This window comes from Sapajus apella, unplaced genomic scaffold, assembly GCF_009761245.1.
Source record: "Sapajus apella isolate SASKATOON/1434 unplaced genomic scaffold, GSC_monkey_1.0 scaffold20, whole genome shotgun sequence".
Taxonomy (NCBI): Eukaryota; Metazoa; Chordata; class Mammalia; order Primates; family Cebidae; genus Sapajus; species Sapajus apella.
Genome location: NW_022436960.1, coordinates 22,006,545 through 22,028,889, shown reverse-complemented (window position 1 = coordinate 22,028,889; position 22,345 = coordinate 22,006,545). Strand labels below are relative to the sequence as shown.

At 34.9% G+C, this 22,345-nt stretch overlaps 1 protein-coding gene across 6 annotated transcripts in view; it reads right to left on the bottom strand.

The window, feature by feature from the left end:
* CEP128 (centrosomal protein 128) overlaps positions 1 to 22,345 on the bottom strand; it is a 445,248-nt gene that overhangs the window by 393,986 nt on the left and 28,917 nt on the right. For 4 of the 6 annotated variants that reach the window (XM_032287725.1, XM_032287723.1, XM_032287724.1 and 1 more), the window contains 5 exons: positions 22,210 to 22,296; positions 13,867 to 13,993; positions 12,692 to 12,810; positions 7,514 to 7,605; positions 3,399 to 3,477 (listed from right to left, as the gene is read on the bottom strand). In XM_032287725.1, coding sequence (XP_032143616.1) covers positions 3,399 to 3,477; positions 7,514 to 7,605; positions 12,692 to 12,810; positions 13,867 to 13,993; positions 22,210 to 22,296 — 504 coding nt within the window. The remainder of the gene's footprint in view (positions 1 to 3,398; positions 3,478 to 7,513; positions 7,606 to 12,691; positions 12,811 to 13,866; positions 13,994 to 22,209; positions 22,297 to 22,345) is intronic. The other 2 variants (XM_032287727.1, XM_032287728.1) reach the window with 2 other exon arrangements.

Sequence of the window (22,345 nt, the reverse complement as noted above, 5' to 3'; positions counted from 1 at the left end):
ATGGCACTTTGATAGACAAAAAACCCGGGGATCAAGGAGTCCAGAAACAAATGCTTGCACATACGAACAACTGATTTATAACAAAGATAGGACTGTAAAGTAGTGGGGAAAGAGTAGTCCTTTTAATAAATGGAACTGAATCAATTAAACTTTCATATAAAATGTATTTCTCCTAATTCATACCACAAGCAAATGCCAATTCCAAGTAAATATCACACCTAAATGTGAAAGGTAAAACCATAAACTTCTAAACAATTACATCAGAGAACATCTTTGTTATCTAAGTACAGGGAATGACTTCTTAAACAAATCAAAAAAGTACTAACCACAAAAGAAAAGATGGAAAATTAAACTGGATTAAAATTCGATGGAAGGTCCCATTAAGAACATTTTGAAAACTGAAAGAAATAGCTGCAAGATGGGAGATGGTATGTGCAATACCCAAAACTGACAAAGTGCTCATATAGAAAATAATATAGGCCAGGCATGGTGGCTCACGACTGTAATCCCAACACTCTGGGAGGCCAAGGTGGGCTGATCACCTGAGTTCAGGAGTTCAAGACCAGCCTGGTCAACATAGCGAAACCTCATCTCCACTAAAACTACAAAAAAATTAGCTGGGCGTGATAGTGCACGCCTGTAATCCCAGCTACTCAAGAGGCTGAGGCAGAAGAATCACTTAAACTCAGAAGGTGGAAGTTGCAGTGAACTGAGATCATGCCATTGCACTCCAGTCTGTATGACAAGAGTGAAACTCTATCTCAGAAAAAAAAAGAAAAAGAAAATATATAAAGACCTCCTACAAAACAAAAACAAAAAGACAATCAACCCAATTGAAAAGTGGACCAAAGATGCAAACTGGCCTTTCAAACAAGAAAATAACCAACAGCCTACAAACATATAAAAATATGTTTATCAAAAAAAATATATATATATATGTTTATCATCAGTAGTAATCATGAAATGCCAAAGAAAACCAAAATGTGATACCATAAACATCTATCATAATGGCCATTATTAAAAGGACAAATAATAGCAAGTGTTGGAAAGAACAGCAACATGCATTCTCATACACTGTTATTGGGAGTGTAAATTAGTGCAACCACTTGGGAAATCTATTTTCTGGTGTCTACAGAATTTGAAGGCATCTAGGATCTGCACTCCATGTTATATACCATCAGAAATGCATGCACATGTAAACTAAATATTGAATAAGAGTGGTCATAGCAGTATTATCCATAATAGCCCCAAATTTAAAATAATCCAACTGTCTGTAGCTATTGAATGTTAAAATATATTGCCATATAGTCACACAATGGAATACCAAGGAACAATAAAAATGAGCCAAATGCAAGAATCTGACACAAAACCCATAAATATTATAATCCTAATGATTAGCAAAAGAAGTCAGAGACCAAAGAAACATGTCCTATATGGTCCCATTAATACAATGAGTTCAAAATGGGAAATTATAGGGTTAAAAGCCAAAATAGTGATTACCTTTAGAAAACAAGGAGGAATTGGTAATTGGAAAGAGAAATGAGAAGTTTTCTTGGATGCTAGTAATATACCATTTCCACATCTGGGATGTGATTAAATAGGCATGTTCAACTCATGATAATTCATCAAGCTATACCACTGATGCATGTATTTTCTTTATGTATACCTCCAAATTTTAAAAATTAAAAACAAGAATAAAAGAAGATAAAGCTTCGGCAGTTTCCCTTGTCACGTAACAGGTTCCACTCTCAAATTTATGAGACAGAATATTACTTAGGAAGTTAAAGAGGACTTTAGAGCAGCATGCTTAAATGTGTACTTCAGCTCTTATTTAGTATGTAAAGCAGACAATAGCACAGATTTCGTGCCGTGTGAACTACTGCAATTAACTACGAAAAGCACCAATCTGTTAATCTCAGAAAAGACCTTTTCTTGAAGTATGTGATGTTTTAGATATTTTCGACTGGTACAATTTAAATTGAAGGTGTCCTTCGTAGGCCAGAAAAAATCTACAACTTTATGCAAAAAAAGAAATATAATCTATCTTGACATCACACATTAGCTACCACATTGCCATACATTAATTGTAAAGATGTTGTCTACTTCAGCAGAAAAGTATTGTATCTTCACCTTTCAAAGGCTCTTCACAAAATGCTTAATACCAAAACCACAGAAGAAAAGTACTTTTATGTAGCCAAGTGTTTATTCATATTTTTGAAATAGGTAAATTTCACTACAAGAGAAATTTTCAAATATCTTATTTTCAAAAAGATCAACTAAGTTGCACACTAGATATTGACCAAGAGTGGTCATCACAGTATTATCCACAGTAGCCCCAAATTTAAAATAATCCAACTATCTGTAGCTATAGAAAATTCAAATATATTGCCATATATCCATACACCAGAATACCAAAGAACAATAAAGATGAACAAAATGCAACTAAGTTGATCTTTTTGAAAATAGGGTATACCCATCTCTTAGCACATGCAGCCAATAAATTCAAACTCCAAAATGAACTCAACATATCCATGTAAGGAACTATAAACAAATTAACAACTGGAGAAAAATTATCCACTTTTACTAGAAAATTTTCAATTTGAATAAAATATATTAAGAAAAAAATCCTGCTAACTTTCCTTATCTTGAAAAAAAAAAAAGGTATTACGAGAAATGAATACACAAATAAATACACTCCTGAAGTTGACAAATTTGCAACCGTTTAGGGACCATTAACAGTTTTCTCCTAAAAAGAAAAACTGATGATATAAAGAAATGAACACTATATGGATTCTATTTTTTTGCTTTAATTCCACCAAGGATGGTGATTTGATAAAAATAAATCACTGAACAATGAGTGTCAACAATATGACTCTGAAATAATAAAGCTTGGGAATTAGGAGTATTTTCAACTGGAACCCTATCAGACAAAAACAGACAGCAAAGAGGTCTTTGTAGCAATTATAACTTACACACGTGAGATGACCTGAAAATGGGCAGTGCCACAAAACCACTGTGAAAAGCATTCTGCATTCCTCAAATATCATTTAATAAAAACTATGGAAAAATCACAGAGCCAGGAAAACTTAAATTATCTTTCAAATAGTCATGATAAACTCAAACAGTTAAAACAAATGTTGACTCTATCTCTAGTATGCTAATACTGTAATGTATTTCCCTAAATATAAATACCAAATAAATATACATAAACATAAAAATACCAAATATAAATAGCCAAAATTCACGAACATTTTATAAGAGCTACAAGAACATACTTTTAGACAACATGGGACACATCGCCCAAAAGGTTAAAATCTACTAAACTTCATTGTAATTATGACCAGCCCACCTACCCCCTATGTATGAAATAAAACTTTTTATTGAAAAAGAGGTCTCACCACTTCTTGTTTCTGGGCTTCATTAAGTTTTTCAGTCAATTCTTCCAAAGCCCTTTTTGTTTCAGCATCCGACCTCAGCCAAAAAGAAAAAAAAGATTTTTACTTGGATATTTAGAAAATGTACAGAACTAGTGAAATGTATAACATGACAATTATGTTATTACAAAACATTCTATTCTAGTGCTTCTCAAATGTTATAAACATCTGAAACACCTGGAAGGCTTGTTAAAACAGACTCCTGAATCCCTCCCTCCGCCCCCAAATTTCAAATCAGCAAATCTCAGATGAGGAGCAAGAATGTGCCTTCCTAAAATCCCTAAGTGATGCAGGAATAGAGGTCTGGAGGTCTGGAGACCAAACTCTGAGAACCACCACTACACTGGAACGTCACCCTCAATAAACAAACATGTTGCAATATCTCCCATTTTAAATTAAGAAAAAAGAAAGAGAAAGGGACAACAGAGAACAAAACCTCTTGATCTTACACCCTCTTTCTAGCAATTCATAAAGAAATTATCTCCGAGTGTGCTGTACAAACTCTATCCTCACTAACCTCCCATTACTTTGTTTCTCATCAAATTAATAACATACATGATAAACAAAATAGTACAGAAACATTTACAAAGAAAAGAAAAAGCCTTTCTTTCTTGCACTGTCTTACTTCTGGCTACCCTTCCCTTCAGGAACCACGCACAACTATTCCCATTATTAATTATTTTGCTGGTTACCTTCATCATGTTCAACACGAGACATTTTCGATTGACTCTTTTGAAATATTTAGCTCATTCTCTAATTTCAGATTATGTTATTACTACTTTTAGTTCTGTTGGTTACCTGCAGAGCTTTACGTAATGTATTTACACATCTTATGAATTTTATGAATTATTCCATCCTATGAAATTGATAGAATTGATGTTTTGTGCTCACATTTTAGTCAGCTTCACACTTGGATCATAACTTCCTTGTGCTTTTGTTTTTTCCATGCTTTCTCATTATCTTTTGGCTTTATATGTGCCTTACTTATCACATCATTGATATTTTCCTCCCACTTCTTACTGAATGGTCAACAAACCATCTATTTCATTCTTTTTGACAACCTTCTTCTCAAAGGACACTTACTTTCCTGCTCTAATTTACAGTGAATACTTCCTGGCCCTGTTCCACGATTGTCATTCCAGGGTTACTTTTCCTGAATCTTCAGGTTAATTTTACTGTTTCTTAAAAACTTTGTGTTTTTATTTCTTGGTTACAACCTTATCTTACTTATATATCCTTAGGTAATTTCCTGGAAAAAAAAAAAGGTACCTTAAAATGGTAAATTTTTGAAGACTTTACACCTCTGAAAATGTCTTTATTCTTACCCCTTTCTTGGCTTTTGTGGTTCTATGCTCTCTGGAATTACCCCCATCTCATTAGCTATTCCGTCTCAGGCCAGCTCCTCCTTCTATCATAAGACTCCTAGATATTGTAACTCCTTGGAACTCAGTCTTGTCCTTGATATCCTTCCTATAGTTTCTCTCTTGGTATTATCCATTCCCATGGCTCCAAATGACACTTCTACATGCTGACCACTCTTAAAATTTACCTTTTACAGACTTTTCCTTTGAGCACCATAGTAAATATCTAGCTGAATATTTTACTTTCCATCTGAATGTCTCACAGGCATTTCAAACATAACATATCCAAGGCCAAACTCTCTGCTCCTCACCTACCCAAACCAGTCTTCGAGATCACAGGAAGCGGAATTACCATCTACCTAGTTACTCAAATTGAAAATCTTAGCATCATCCTTAGTTGATTCTCCCTCACCCACCATATCCAATCTATTACTAAATCCTATCTCTTTGATTTCCAAAAGCCGTATCTTGAAACACACCCCTGTCCGTCTCTCTCTTGCCATAATCCTGGATCAGGCCATTATCAACTCTTACATGCTAGTGCAACATACTTCTACCTTGCCCTCCTCAAATCAATTTTTTTTTTCCTTTGTGATAGGTTTCACTCTGATACCCAGGCAGGAGTGCAGTGGCACATCTCAGCTCACTGCAGCTTCAACCTCCTGAGCTCAAACAATTCTCCCACCTCAGCCTCCCAAGTAGCTGGGACCACAGGCATGTGCCACCACACCCAGCTGATTTTTTTGGTATTTTTGTTAGAGACAGAGTTTCACCATGTTACCCAGGCTGGTCTCAAACTCCTGAGTTCAAATGATCCACCTGCCTTAGCCTCACAAAGTGCTGGGATTATAGGCCTGAGCCACTGTGACCAGCCCGATCAATTCTTCATATAGCATCCAAAGTAGGTGATTTCTGAACTAAACTTTACTTAATACTTTCCAAAAGTAGGTGATTTCTGAATTAAACTTTACTGAATCCTTTCCAAAAGTTTGCTTCCAAGTATACTTTTATTATTCAATGTACATTTTGTAATAAACATCAAAAATGAAAAATTAGTGAGAATTAATAAGAATTAGAATACCAATCTTTCAACATCAAATAGAAAGTTAAACTTTTTAACTTCCTGTCCATTATTTTTATAAACATGAAGAATTTATGATACAGGAAAGCAGTACTGGATCCAGAAATTTTACACATTCACAAAGGTAAGCCACCTCATTTCCCAAGAAACCCAACTCCCATTTTCGGTTAAACAAAGGGTTCTGCCTCACACATGCCTCTAAGTCACAAAGACGATTACCAGATACTAAGAGCCCAGTCCAATACTGCTCATTCAAATGGCCATTTAAACTGATTAACTAAATCATCCCTGCAACTTCCCCTGTATCTTCTTACAAAATACTATACAAGCACTGTAACTGATGTTCCCAGTGCTTAATTTATATCCTTCCTTGAAATGGGTAGAGATTATGTAATAAAACCATTTGTATAATAAAGTGTTAATGTCATTCTGTTAATTTTATCAACTTGTAAAAAAAAAAAAAACTAAATATTAAATTAACTAAGTCTCACCAGTTTAAAAGATTAGCAATATAGCTCAATAATGTATCTCACAATCCAGGAATTTAAATGCTTTATTCACATCAGCCACATGTGAAAATGATTCTGAACCACCATACACCGTAAGTGAAAAAGAGCAGAGACTTTGGGGCCTCACTGTCTAGATTTTAATTCTGACTCCACTATAACCTTCCTGTTTGATTTCTAGCAAGCTGAGTTATTTCATCTCTCTGTGCCCATTTCCTCATCCATAAAATGGAGAAAAAATAATGATTACCTCAAATGATAGTTGCTAGAATTAAAGTCAAATCATGAAATAAGGGCTCAATAATATTAGCTAATAGCAGTAGTGATAATGATGACATCTTTCATTCTTATTACAGCCTATACTTGATATTCACAGATTTAACATTTAGAATTTTGACGATTTTTGTTGCAGCAACACAGAACTGGTGCATGGTATGATTTAGGTAGCTGGAGTCAGCAAGCAAACATGGCATACAAATTTCAATTCAGCTTTATTGCTCCCTAACCTTTGCTGCATATGGATTGTGATTCTTAAAAAGGCATAAAATTCTTTGTTTTTTAGCAAAACATAGCCTCCAAAAGAAAGCCACCTGCCACTGGTGATGACAAAAATGAAAAGACAGTAAATAAGTTTTAAATTACATAATAGCTGCTGGGGACTATCCAGAATTGACAAAATTGCAAAGATGTTCACCATTGACCCTCAGAGATTTCAACTAAAAGCTAAAGTCTTGGATTCTACAATGGCTTTTGTCCATTGACAAACTCCATGTTACACTGCTTTTTTTGTGTGCAGTGCCAAAAGTCAGTCAGCTAGTGAGTCAGTCTTTCTCTCTCTCCAATGTATTTGCAAATCTACCTGTTTGCGAAAGCCTCACAATATATCCCTCCATAATGTCAGCATTCCATTGTATTAAGTTAAAGTGTTTTTAGAAATAGGAAATTAATTTGTCTAACACTGAGTCATGATATATTCTAAATTCAAAGGGTTGTAAACTGTTCTGTTAATAAATTTTAAGATACTGTATAAAAAAAGTTTTTTAAAAAATCTACATAAATATATCAATTACAGAAGCTAACTTATTCTCCTCATAATTTATCCCTCTCATAAAAACCATAATCTGCTTTTACCGGCTCCTTCTGGAAAGCTCCCTGTTGAAATCATCTCCAAGGCGAATTTGTTCACTGCTGAGGTCTCGAAGAGACTGATGAAAAGCATGAAGCTAGCAAAAGCAAAACAAAGTTATCCATTTAGAATTCTGTTGAATTCTTCCATGAAGATTCACCAAAGGTAAGAATAAGATCTTGTTCTTTGCAATAACAATCAGATTCTATAATATTATTATGAAAAAATAAAATGTCTGTTTTGAAAGAAAAAAATTTTCCAACAAAAACAAATTTTTAAAAGCTGTATATAACATTTACCATCATATGTTCTACAGTACAACTCTACTGTCCCAGAATTCTACCCCTCTAGAAGAGGTCTGCTTCCTCCTTAGTCAGAGTAAAAGAAAAAGAAAAAAAAAAGAGAGAGAGAGAAAGAAAGAGAAAAGGGATCTGCCAGCTTTTTCTATAAAGGGACCAACAGTGACCATTCCAGGTTTATAAGGTGTATGGTCTCTGTCACAGTTAATTCTGCCACTGCAGTGCAAAAGTAGCTGTATACAAATAAGCATGGCTGAATTACAATAAAACTTTATTCTATCAGCCTACAATGCCTCAGTTTGCCAACCCCTGCTGTAGAGAAACTCTTGCCCATGTACACTTGAAACCACGTACAAGAAAATATGGTGCAGCATTATTCATAATGAGAACACGAGAAACAAACCAAATGTACACCAAGGTAAATAGTGGTATATTCCCCCACTGCAGTATCACATAACAGTGAAAATGAAACAATCAAAGATACCTACACATTAGTAAAGTTGAATGTCAAAAACATAACTTCAAATAAAATAAGCAAGTTACAAAAGACTACAGTAGTATCCTATTTATGTAAAGTTTAAAGGCAAGTAACACTAAACAAGATGTAGGTAGTAAAAATAATATTTTTTTAAAAAAAAAGCAGAAACAATGTCAGGATAAGAATAAAGTCAGGATGGTGGATACCCCTTGGGAAAAGAAGGAGTATAAAAGAGGGCTGGGGGTATAGTAGTGCTTTATTTAGTGGCCTGGGTGGGGGTTATATGGTGTTCATTCTCATTATTGGACCTTTAACTGTAAATACCATATGCAGAATATAAATACTATTATAAAAATATGTTAAACAGACTTGCAAAAACAACAAATTGATTCATTTCAACAAATGCACATTAAGCAATTTATCAGTGCCATCTACTGAGAGGTGGCTTACAATCTGATATGAGAGCCAGATATGTAAACAAACCCCAAATTCTTTACGGGGGCTTCAAGAAAGTACAAAGTCAAGTGGAGCTAAGAGTAACCTTGAGAATGAACTTAATGAGGAAGAACCATAAAAAGAAAGGAGTTAAGTAGTATAGTGAATGAAAAACTTCAGTTTTGCCACGATTTTCCAATTTAGCAAACCAGAATCCTGGGATGCATTTGACACCTGCTTTTCATTCATTCCTGCCTTCCCCACATGGCTATCTAATTTACAAGCCCTTTCCATTTTCTCAACTAAATAGCTTTTAATTTTACCTCCTTCTCTCCAACTCAATCTATCCTAATCCAGGTGACCATCAATTCATACCCAGAACACAGCAATATCCTTCTAATTGGCTCACCCACATTGACTCCATTTTCCACACTACAGCCAGAGTGATCTTTTCAAAATAATTTTATCAGCCCTCTTACATGGCTCTACATGATGTCAGCCCTTCATAATTCTTTAGCCTTGTGGGCCTTCTTTAAATTGCTCATAGGGGCTATCTTCCCTCCTGCCAAGCTTGTTCTACCTGGAATGACTCTTACTCGTCATTCTTACTCAACTTTCAGATGTCTGCTCAGTCAGCCTTTCTTCAGAAAGCCCTCCTTGACTGGGGCTTATTCTCTACCAAAAACTTCTGTAGCCCTATGCATCTTTCCACTATAGCATGCATCTCAGTTCATCATTAAGGTTGTATTTATGTATTTATTTGATTAATAGCTAGCTCCTCTTCTAGATTACAAACTTATTAAAAGACAAGGTTTCTGCTCATCACTGTTTCTAAGCATAAGCATTATCCCAATGACAGAGATAGTAAATAAACAGAAGGAAAGAGTAAATGAATACTATTAAGATACTGTTCTCTGTTCTGGGCTTTATCATATAGTCCATGCTAGCAAGGCGCAACTATCAAAAAAATCACATAGTCAAAGAAAAGTTTCCACAAGTTGTTTTCTAATGCATTTGATATTTGATTTTGTTGTCTCTTTATGCAGTAACAAATGATGGCTACAGGTGAGTATCTTAAAATACACTTTAAGGACCTAATCCTAAAACTACCAAAACAAAGGTATCAAAGGGCAGAACTCTCCCTAACCCTTTTCTATTTAATTTAGCTACTTAAGACAACAAAAGGAAAAATTATAGCTCTGCAGAGAACTCTAAAGAAGCAGAAAATATCTCCACACAACTAATATTTCAGAAATTTTTAGTGAATAAAGTATGAAATTTGTAACTTAATAGAAAATGGCTCTATCAATGATTCAACAATCAGAAAAACACTAATGGTAAAAAAACCAGTAACCACACAAAATAACCACACAAAGATTAACTTGTTCATACTAAACCAAATTTAGTAAAATAGAAAACAGCTGACCTTAGCATGGCTTAAAGAAAAATGAGCTAAACAAGAAAGGAAACAAAACATGTCCAATTAAGCTCACTTTTAAATGTTCTACAAGATATACGCCTCCGTAACAAAACTCAAAATGAAGATGATTTGTACATTGAAAATAATCTAGTTTACTTGAAAAATCCTATATTAACAATCTTATATTCACATGGAATGACAAAAGCTCCCAAATGGCCAAAACAATCCTAAGCGAAAAGAACAAAGCTGGAGGCAGCACACTCCCTAATTTTGAAACATTATAAAGTGATTGTAATCAAAACAGCATGGTGCTGGCATAAAAACAGATACATCAACCTATGAACAGAGGAGAAAACCCAGAAATAAACCTAAACATTCATGGCCAACCGATTTTTTTATGAAGATACCAAGAACACACAAAGGGGAAGGCACAAGCTCTTCAATAAATTGTGTTGGCAAAACTGCATATACATCCAGAAGAATGAAATTAGGCCCTTATCTTACAACACACATAAAAATCAACTCAAAATGGATGAAACATTTAAATATAAGTTTTGAAAATGTAAAACCACTAGAAGAAAACATAGGAGAAAATCTCCATGACTTCAGTTTAGGCAATGATTTCCTGGATATGACCCCAAAAGCACAAGCAATAAAAGCAAAAATAGGCAAATGGGATGACATCAAACTATAAAGCTTCTGCATAGCAAAGGAAACAATTAACAAAGTGAAGAGACAATCCACAGGATGGGAGAAATATCTGCAAACCATATATCTAACAACTGCTAATATCCAAAATATGAAAGGAACTCCAACAACTCAATAGCAAAAAAAAGAAAAAACATTAAAAATGGGCAAAGGACCTGAACAGGCATTTCTCAAAAGAAGATACACACATGGTCAATAGGTACATTTATTAAAATATTTTTTAAAAATATTTTAAAATATCAGTAAACTTTAGGAAAAAACAAATTAAAACCACAATGAGATATCACCTCACACATGTTAGAATGGCTTTTATCAAAAAGATGAAAGATAAGTGTTGCAGAGGATGTGGAGGACAGGGACCCCCTGGGCCCTGTTGGTGAGAATGTAAATTAGTACAGCCATTATGGAAAACTGTACGGAGGGTCTTCAAAGACTAAAAACAGGACTACCATATGACCCATTAATCCCATTTCTGGATGTATACCCAAAGCTACTGAAATCAATATGTCAAAGGGATATCTGCACTCTAGTGTTTAATTTCAGCATTATTCACAATAGCCAAGATCTGCAAACAAGCTAAGTGTGTATCAGTGGATGAATAAAGAAAATGTAGCATATATACACAATGCAATACTATTCAGCCTTTAAAAAGGGAGAAATCCTGTCATTTGCAAAAACATGGATGAATCTGAAGACATCATGTTAAGTAAAAAAGGTTAGGCACAGAAAGACAAATACCATATGATGCTACTTGTGTATGAATTCTAATAAAGTTGAACTCACAGAAATATAGGGTAGAATAATGTTTACCAGAGGGTGGTGGGTAGAGGGGGTAAAAAGGGAGAGAAAGGGGAGATGTTGATCAAACAGTCCAAAGTTTCAGAACGACAGGAGGAATAGGTTTTGAGATTTATTGCACACCAGGGTGACCAGTGTCAATAATATATTACATATTTCAAAAAACTGAGAGAATAAATTTCAAATGTCTCACCATAAAAAAATGAGAGATAAAGAAGGTGACTAATGTTAATTAGCTTGATTTAATCATGCCACATTGTATACATATATTAAAACATCATATTATATCCCATAAATGTATACAACTATGATTTTTCAATAAGAAAAAAATAATAAAAAGTAAAAGCAGTTTACTTGGTTCAAAAAAAAAAGATATCAATGAACACTGTTTACAATAGCAAAGACCTGGAACCAACCCAAATGCCCATCGACGATAGACTGGATAGGGAAAATGTGGCACATATACACCATGGAATATTATGCAGCCATCAGAAACGATGAGTTTGGGTCCTTTGTAGGGACATGGATGAACCTGGAAACCATCATTCTCAGCAAACTGACAGAAGAGCAGAAGATCAAACACCGCATGTTCTCACTCATAGGCGGGTGTTGAACTATGAGAACACATGGACACAGGGAGGGGAGCACTACACACTGGGGTCAGTTGGGGGGAAATAGGGGAGGGAGGGCGGGGGGTGGGAAGCTGGGGAGAGATAGCAAGGGGAGAAATGCCAGATGTAGGTGATGGGGAGGAAGGCAGCAAATCACACTGCCACGTGTGTTCCTATGCAACAATTTTGCATGTTCTTCACATGTACCCCAAAATGTAAAATGTAATAAAATAAATAAATGGGAAAAAAAAAAAAAAAAAAAAAATCTACATTGGAAAGTTAACAATAAAAAAAAAAAAAAAGATATCAGTATAAAGTTACTAATGATCAAATTCTTGGTTAAAATATAGCCTTAAAGTTCAAGTGCTAGTCATTTATATATAATGGAAACATAAGGAAATGCTGCACACATATTACAAAATGGTACAAAGTACCTGAGCCATTTCATCAGTCTCTTGAACAAACCGGACACCAGCCCTGGCTCTCATTCGTTTGATACCCTGTGGATCTCCATAGTCCTTGAGCGTTGAGGTAGGTGGAAAACGATGGCTCTCTTTGAGAGTGAAAGAAAAGGAAAGGGATTAAAACATTGCATGAGAAGGATTAAAACATTGCATGAGAAGAGACAATCTAAAATTTTACTCAATACAAACATGGTAGACATGGGTATACATATACAAATGTCCCTGACCCAGACTATTTCCCAAGAATCTTGCTGTGGCCACAAAGTTCCACCAAATTTGCGTTAATCTTATTCTTAAAGCAGATTAAACGAACAACAGAAATAACCTGGAAATAGAACACTCAAAAGTTTCAATTTGCTATACTTTCCAAAGAAACAATATATTTTCTTATATAAAAACAATAAATTGCGAAATAAAAAACTTTTATGACTCCTTAATATAACTTAATACTAAAAAACACAATTTTTCAAACTACCTAGTCTACAATTTGAAGAGCATATGAAAATAAAAACCAACTACATGAAAAAGAATAGTGCTCAACTTTTAATCATTGTTATAATCAATGGTAATATTAACAATGTAAGGTACCAGTGTTCAATTATCTAAATCATCTCCCTTCACTGCAGGCTTTTTGATTCAAACATGAATCTCTGTGCTATAGAAAAGTATAATAAGATTAATTAAGACAAACTGTTATAACCTTTAAGCTAGCCATGCATATCTAGCTGCATGCCAGTACTAAAATTCACCAGGTCTTAACAAGTATCACAGGATATTTCATAAGACATGCGAAAAACTATTATGCTAAGACAAGATACCTAACCTAAAATGTGTATCACATAGCAAATCTTAGTTATGTATTTGTTTTGATTCTTTGGTAGCAGATAATTAAATCCAAGTTTTTGTCAGGTAAGCTGTAATGTGGTCTACAGAGTCTGAGAGAAAAAAAAAATGTAACAACAAAGATCCTTTAATATATTTCCAATTATGTATTACAAAATGCTTGACAACTACATGTTCTATCATCCAACCTGCATGAAGTTACGTGTGGGTTGTATTTCTCCAAAAAATTAAATGTACTCAATATAGACTTCAAAAATATTTTTAAAATGAAAAATGTTTTTCAGAACATCTGAAGTGTTTACCTGGCCCAGTGCCACCATCAAGGTCACTTGCACTCAAACTTGTAACAGAAATACTTCCCCCTCCTGAGTTTCTCAATAAACGTTGACTCCGCAGTTGGTCGATTGATTGTTCCAAGCTTTCTTTTAACTAATTTAAAGAATATAATGAAAGAAGCATTATTCTTCTTAAACAACTTCCAAATACAAACATATCACAGACTTTCAAAGCTATTTCTGAAATATCTGGGTTCCCCCGCCAAAAAAACATTTGTATCAGAGAAAATTTTAAACCAAGCTGTGTTTAAAAAATAAAAATAGTAAATATCAACATTTAAGAACCAATGCTAAAATCTGGTTTTAAAAGGCATCTGTCACTACCTATCCCATTTTTTATTGCCAGAGGTAGAAGGGATGTCTACTATATAAGGGCTTACAAAACCAAATTGAAATGTCTAATTGGTGTACCACTCATGCGAAGAAACATAACAAAGTCAACACAACTCAAAGAAGTGAGAAAGCTTTCCTCCCTTCTGAACGTTCCTTCAGAAACTCCAGGTCTACAACAAATAGAAAACCAAACAGCTGTCACAGCGACAGCCACTACTAAAACAATGTACACTGCTCGACTCTATTATCAGAACACTTCTTTCAATCATTCAAAAACTTCAAATCCCAGAAAACGATTGGGTTACATATCAGACTGCCAGTACACACTAAGAATTACAGTTGTCCAAATGCTTTATTCAGATTATTAAGGAGTCAGCCAACAGAGGACATATAAAAACATATTTTTAGGCCTAAAGAGCTACATTTAATTAAAAAAACAAGCTAAACACTGAGAATAACGTCCAGAGCTATACAAAACTACAGACCTAAGAAGAGGATTCGACTAAGAGCCAAGAGAAAAAAAAAAAGTAAAGCTGAAGAAACTCCATACACCCTGAATTGCTGGCAAACCTCAGGTCTAAATTCAAGGATGGATAGAAAGCAATAATTTTAAACATGGATCCATGGAACAAGTCATCTATAACTCTTTAAATAGAATGTCAAAACAAAACAATTAATTGAGAAGACAAGGTTTCCTAAATTCAGCCAGTGTTAAAAGAACACCATTTATGGAGAGAACAAGTTGCTTTACTTGGGGAAATGGGCAGATAGAAAGGAGCCTCAACTGAAAGAAAGGCACAGATGGAACAGAATATGAGTCACAAACAAAGCAAGCCCTTTTTCAGTTGGCTGTTTGGATTTAGCTGTTCTGGAGAATCAAAATTGACACACTCTGTATTAAAAGAAGTAGTGTTAGAATTTCAGGAATCTAGTTATTTTGTCCCTCTCATTTCTGAAAGAAAAAAAGAAAAGGATTTCCACATCCTTCTGTCTCCTTCCCTAAACTGGGGTACGTGCAATACCATCCTGCCTTGAGTATTTGCTAGCCAGCTGTAAGACTCAGCACTGGCCCAGCGCGGTGGATCATGCCCATCATCTCAGCAGTTTGTGGGGCCGAGGTGGCCGATCATGAGGTCAGGAGTTCAAGACCAGCCTGGCCAACATGGTGAAACCCAGCCTGGGTGACAGAGCGAGACTGTCTCGAAAAAAAAAAAAAAAAAAAAGACTCAGCATCAATCCACAGAACATACTATGAGGCCCAGGAAAACCAAGGTACACCTTGAGAGTAATTTACAAATAAGTAAAATAACATATAAGCAGACCAGAGGTCTTATGTAGTGACCACAAAGTAGTATATCAGTAATCTATGACAAAATTATCCGAACAAAATTAAACAATGTTAAAGCTAAAAAGCTCAAACTGTAACATGAGAAACAGACTAGAAATATAAAGTGACTTTAGATCGTACAAATTAGTGTCAGAATAAAAATGTAAAATCAGCTCTCTTAACTTTTGCTGTGTTTATTATTTCCATCTTTCAAGCTAAACTCAATTTCAGTACCTTTTGAAAGCAAAGTCAGCTATCATTTCTTACTACTGCTACTTTTTTAAGGTAATCTGCATTTTTAGCTCTGGCTATTTTTAAGATTTTCTCTTTACCTTTGTCAGTGGTTTCATTACGTGACTCTGTAGAGTTTTATTTGCAGTTATCCCATTTTCGACCCATAGAGATCACAAAATCCATAGCTTAATAAATTTCCTGTGTTGTAAATTCTCAGGCATCATCTTCTCAAACACTGTTTTTGCCCCATTCTCTCTCCACTCTCCTTCTGGAAATGCAGCTGCATTTAAGTTACCTCTTTACCAAATGTTGTATGTCTTTTCTCTTTTCTATATTTCTTGAATCTTTCATTCTTCCATCTTTTTGTATGTCTTATGCTGGTTTGTCTTTCAATTCATGAATCCTCTTTCAACTATACACAAGCTATTGTTCACTGTATCCATTAAAGGTCAGTGGGTTATTTATCTTATTTTTCAGTTTCTGAAACTTTCATTTGGTTCCTTTTAGTTTTCCATTATTTTCCAAAACTCTTAATCTTTTCTTTTAATTTCTTGAACATGTTATTCACGCTTACTTTATAGTCCCATATGTTTCTCTTGTCTGCTTCTTCCTTGGTTTTCAGACACCTTTTATATTCTCTTACACTTGTGTATTCTTTATCATGTGATAGACATTTTATATGAAAAGCTGTAGAGATAATTTAAAATTCTAGAGGATGACATCTTTCTTCAGAAAAATCTCATTCTGCTTCTAATAGAAAGTCAGGTTAGGGTCACCAGCAATCTCAAATCACCTTAATCTAGTTAGGAATTGAAGTGGTTCAAGGATGGGCGTCTGTCACTATCAAGGCTGGTCTATTTTCAGTTTATCACTTCTCATTTCCAATTCACCACTTGGCCTATACTATCACCCTTTGGGGTCTCCATTAAAGCTGAAGGGTGCCTGAACTCCAGGTTTGGTCTTCCTAGCCTCTTCAGTTGATTGATAACTCTGATCCTAGCCTCTCTGCTTTTAAACCACCTCTTTAGGAATCAGCTGTCACCTTGAAGGAAGAAAAAAGTCCCAAAGATAAAACTTACCCTTCTGGACTTATGTTTTTTTTTTTGACAGATCCTGACTACAAAATTCCTCACTGTCTTAGTAGTTCTTTGATGAATTCATAATATTATGTTTTACTTTTTCTTTCATGTTTCTAGTTGTTATCAGTAGAAGAGTTGATCCAAAATAATCTTATCTACCAATGCCAAAAGCAGATTTTGCCAGCATTCTTTGTATGCAGGCTTATTTGCTAACAAATCCTAAGCTGTAACTAAAAGCTGAGAAATAAAATGAAATGAATTTTCTCTCTCTCTCTCTCTCTCTCTCTCACACACACACACACACACACACACACACACACACACACACTTCCAGCCACCAGAAGAATATTAAAGAACATGAGAAATGAAACATATCCCCTAAAATCTAGGAAGAATGAAAGATGTTCAAAAACTATTTCAAAAATAAAACAAAAATTACAAAAACTATTTGGCAACTCCATTTCAAAACTCTAAAAAGATATATCTGAAGCCACTGAAGATGAACAGGCTCATTTATAAGGTCCAAAAAATAAAATCACATTACGTAAAGGGAGATGATTGAAATAAAGATTATTTTAAATTACTCTTCCAAGCATCATGGCAAAAACAAGTCTTGCACCTAAAACATAAAACTAAAAATGTAATAAAATTAAAATCTATACTTGAAGTAGTCACAACATAATGTTTGTGCAGGATAGACACTGCACAAAATTTAATGATATATGGAGCCAATTTGATAAGTCTTAAAACACATAAGAGATAAAGTACAAAGTCATAAAAATTGCTTTAAACCCTTTCAGACTCTAACTCCTAACTAGGTGTAAAGCCAAACCAAACAAAATTAAATAAAAACAAAATAATATTAATAAAATTAAATCTAACATTAATTTTCTATGATGGATGATGTTATTTTGCTAAAACTAATCAATCTCACCCAAGACTATGGTACTAACTACAATGCTAGAAATTATTTTGAGTCTAGTTAGGACTACCTCACCAGATAACAAATGATGATTCCCTCTATTTTCCTCAACTTTTCCCCTATCTGAAATACTGTAAAATGGACATCATAGAAAATGATATAATGTATATCAATACCTCAATTGATATAAATGGATGATTTAAAGATTAGGTCTATTCTTTTACCTCTGTTCTTTTGATATTAAATGGAAACAATGAAAACTACTGTGTATCAGTATAAATGCAAATTAAATTCGGGCACTGGAATTGAATAGCTATTGTTGGAATCTGTGTCCTCACCCAAATCTCATATTCAATTGTAATCCCCAGTGTTGGAGGTGGAGCCTGGTAGGTGATTGGATCATGGTGGCAAAGTTCTTATGAATGGTTTAGCACCATCCCCGCTTGGTACTATATAGTCAGTGAGTTATCATGAGATCTGGTTGTTTAAAAGTGTGTAGCACCTGCCCACATCTTCCCATGCTCCTACTCCGGCCATGTGACGCGTGTGCTTCCCCTTTGCCTTCTACCACGATTGTACTTTTCCTTAGTTCTCCCTAGAAGCTGAGCAGATGCCAACATCATGCTTCCTGTACAGCCTGCAGAACCGTGAGCCAATTAAACCTCTTTTCTTTGTAAATTACCCAGTCAAAGGTAGTTCTCTATAGCAATGTAAGAACAAACTAAAGCAGGTAGTTTATCCAAATCATAAAGACATGCTTTTTTAGACTTAAGCATGTAGTAGGCTCCCTCTAGCCAAAGATAAAACAATTTGAGCATAAATAAAAACATTAACTGCAAAGGACTAAAACACTTTAAATATACATATAATTGTAAGTTAACAATGATACTCAAGGGGTAAGTCATTGGTTATCACAAGAAGATGTAGGAAACCAATTATGGAAACTAACAAATAAATGAAATGAAAAATAACCATAGAAGCTTTTAGTTTACCATGAAAATTAAATACTAAATTTTAAAATGCTCACAGAGCTCTCTGAAAACTTTTTGATATCTCTATTTGGAAAAACTCTGATTAGAAACAAAATGTAACTCAAGGTTAATGAACTGAAAAAGAAGGCATATAAAACTCTAAAGGATTGACTACACTGCAACCTAAATCTATGAAAGGAGATCATCTGGGCAACAATGGGAACTCCAAATAGCAGAATTGATCATTAAAAACATTATAATTCAGGCCACATGTGATAGCTCACAGCTGTAATCCCAACACTTTGGGAGGCCAAGGCAGAAGGATCACTTAAGCCCAGGAGTTCAAGACAAGTCTGCCCAACACGGTGAGATCTCATCCCTACTAACAAAGTAAAAAATAAAAAGTAGCCAGGCATGGTCGTATGCAACTGTAGTCCCAGCTACTCAGGAAGCTGAGGTGGGAGGATTGCTTAAGCCCAAAAGTTCAAGGTTACAGTGAGCTGTGATTGCACCACTGCACTCCAGCCTGGGTAACGGAGTGAGACTCTGTCTCAAAATAAGTAAATAAAAAAAAATTTTTAAGTAGAAATATCATGATTCAGAAGGACCAAAGAAAAGCTTCATTTGCTTTCCTCGGCTGTACTACTTTCGCTTCTGCCCCCACTCCTGTCTGCATCTTTCACACCCCATAGATACTTTTATTAGACATTTCATTTTGTGGATGAAATAAGATTCTCTACATAAAATAATGACAACAGCCTTAGGTAGATTTGTTTGTTCAGTAAATGATAGTTTTTATCATTATGATTAAAGGCAATGACAATAAAAGCAAATAATAAATAGAATGATGAAATAGAATGCTTTAATCTGGAGAAGCTATTTAAAAGAGTGTGTTATTCCCTAAGAATCTATTTACAACTCAGATGGAAATATCTGTTGAGTTTATTTACTTCCTGAATAAACCACTTCCGGGTCAGGCGTGGTGGCTCATGCCTGTAATCCCAACATGCTGGGAGGCTGAGGTGCGCAGATAATGAGGTCAGGAGATGGAGACCATCCTGGCCAACATGGTAAAACCTATCTCTACCAAAAATACAAAAATTAGCTGGGCGTGGTGATGTGCACCTGTAGTCCCAGCTACTCAGGAGGCTGAGGCAGGAGAATTGTTTGAACCCAGGAGGCAGAGGTTGCAGTGAGTGAGGTCATGCCACTTCACTTTAGCCTGGTGCCAGAGAGAGACTCCATCTCAAAAATAAAAAATAAAAAACACTCCCTCAGAAAGTTCAGCATTATTCAACTCTAGGCCTACCACAGGGACTTGATGTCAATGGGTCCCTTATTGAAAACTGCTTTCGTAACATTACAATATTTACTGCTATGGAATATGTCATACCTAACACTGGGTATATATAATTTAATTTCCCAACTGCCCAATTCAAAACAAAATTGCTACCATAAGTAAGGATCTAATATTCAGCTGTAAAAAGTAGGACTATTCCCTGCTAATGGTTAACAATAATGTTTTCAGTTTTTCACTAATAAATTAAAAAGCAAAGACTCAATTCCCATCACGAACAAGGTAATGACTCTGAAACATTTCATGAGCTACTTAAATATACAAAGTCTGTAGACTTCCATCAGTCAAGTACATCATAAATCATAAAAATCCTTTAAGTACAAGGACATCCAAACTCATTTTCCAAATAAAAATAGTAGAAACTCTTATGAGAGAAGATATGTTTCCCTGTGTCCAATTAGCTTGCAACTACAAGTGATTAAAGATCACTTTGTAAAAAGAAAATAACGAGTCATCAATTACAACTTGGGAGTTATGTGACAATTCAATACAACACAGGTATGTATAAAACAATCATTATTCCTTCGTGTTTCCAATGATGGGTATATATACAATGAGATGAAAAGACTAAAATCACAGGGTATGTATACCTGTTGTTGGAAACATGAAGGAATAAATTTAATTGGTTTTCCAAGAGTTTACAGGATGGGAGTAAGCAATTCCAAAGGAAGGAAAAGTAGAAGATAGAATTAGCAACACATCAATTAAAAACATATTATTAATTTTATTCCTGAACTCTGGAGTACATTTCTTTCTTACATCCCTGTGTAAAGTAAGTATGAACTAGAACATCCTCAAAAGGGCAATTTTGAAATATCCAGCAAATGTTTAAATGCACATATGCTTTAACCCTGCAATTCTACCTCCAGTAATCCTACAGGATTGCAAATATATATATACACACACACACACACACACATATATGTGTGTGTGTGTGTGTGTACACAATAATGGCCATTGCTATAATGTTTATAATAAAAAGGAAAAACTAGATACATCCACACCATGGAATACTGTATAACCGTTCAAAACAATGAAGTAGTGCTATACAAAGTTACATGGAAAGTGATATATATTACTAAATTTTAAAAAGTTGTATAACATCATATTTAATATGATTTATTTTAAAGCAAATCACACATATGCTTGTAAATACACAGAAAGTGTTTGGAAACAAGAAGCTCTCAAAATTGTTACCTCTTTTGAGTGGTGCTCAAAGGGAGGCTGGATAGAATTGAAGGCCATTATCCTAAGCGAAGTAACTAAGGAATGAAAAACCAAATGCCACTTGTTCTCTCTTATAAATGAAAGCTAGGCTATGTGTACACAACAGAGTGGTATAATGGACACTGGAAACTCAGAAGGGAGGATGCTGAGAGTGGGGTAAAGGATGAAAAACTATCTATTGGGTACAATGCACCCAAAAGATACACCACTATACAATTCATCCATGAAACCAAAAAACCACTTGCACCACTAAAGCAATTGAAATTTTAAAAAATTATAAAGGGGCTTTGAGAGAGGAGTTTTCTGGTTTTTGTTTTAACAATGAACACTTATTACTTTAAAATGAACCATCCTTAAAATTCTTAACTCTGCATGAGAGGTATCTCCAAGTTTACCAAGTCTCCATTAAATCCATGTCTTGAATTCTTCTCTCTCTGATGTAAAGCCTTCAAATTTAAAGAATCTAATTTATATAAGCTATTTAGCAATCCATCTGACAAGTTAACCTAATTTTTTTTTTTTTTTTTTTTTTTAAGACCGAGTCTTGCTCTGTCGCCAGGCTGGAGCACAGTGGCACAGTCTCGGCTCACTGCAACCTCCACCTCCCGGGTTCAAGCAATTCTTCCACCTCAGCCTCCGAAGTAGCTGGGACTACAGGCGCGTGCCAAATGCCCAGCTAATTTTTGTATTTTTAGTAGAGACGGGCTAACCTAAATTTAAACTATAAAACAATAAAGTGGTTTAACATCTAAAGCACTTCATAATGGTTATTTCCTCTATCTCACTCCCCCGTTCCCCAAAACATCTCATTCCCAAAAAGGTGGGTAGGAGAAAATGCAAACATATGTAAATCTTCTCACATGTTCTATAGCGCCCGCCTGTCCATTACTGTATTCTCGGTATCGGCCAAGCATCTGGTCCACTTGTCGCAGGTTCCGACTGGTATCCTTGAGAAAGAAAATGGACTGAATTAATTACTCCAAATAATGTTTTTCC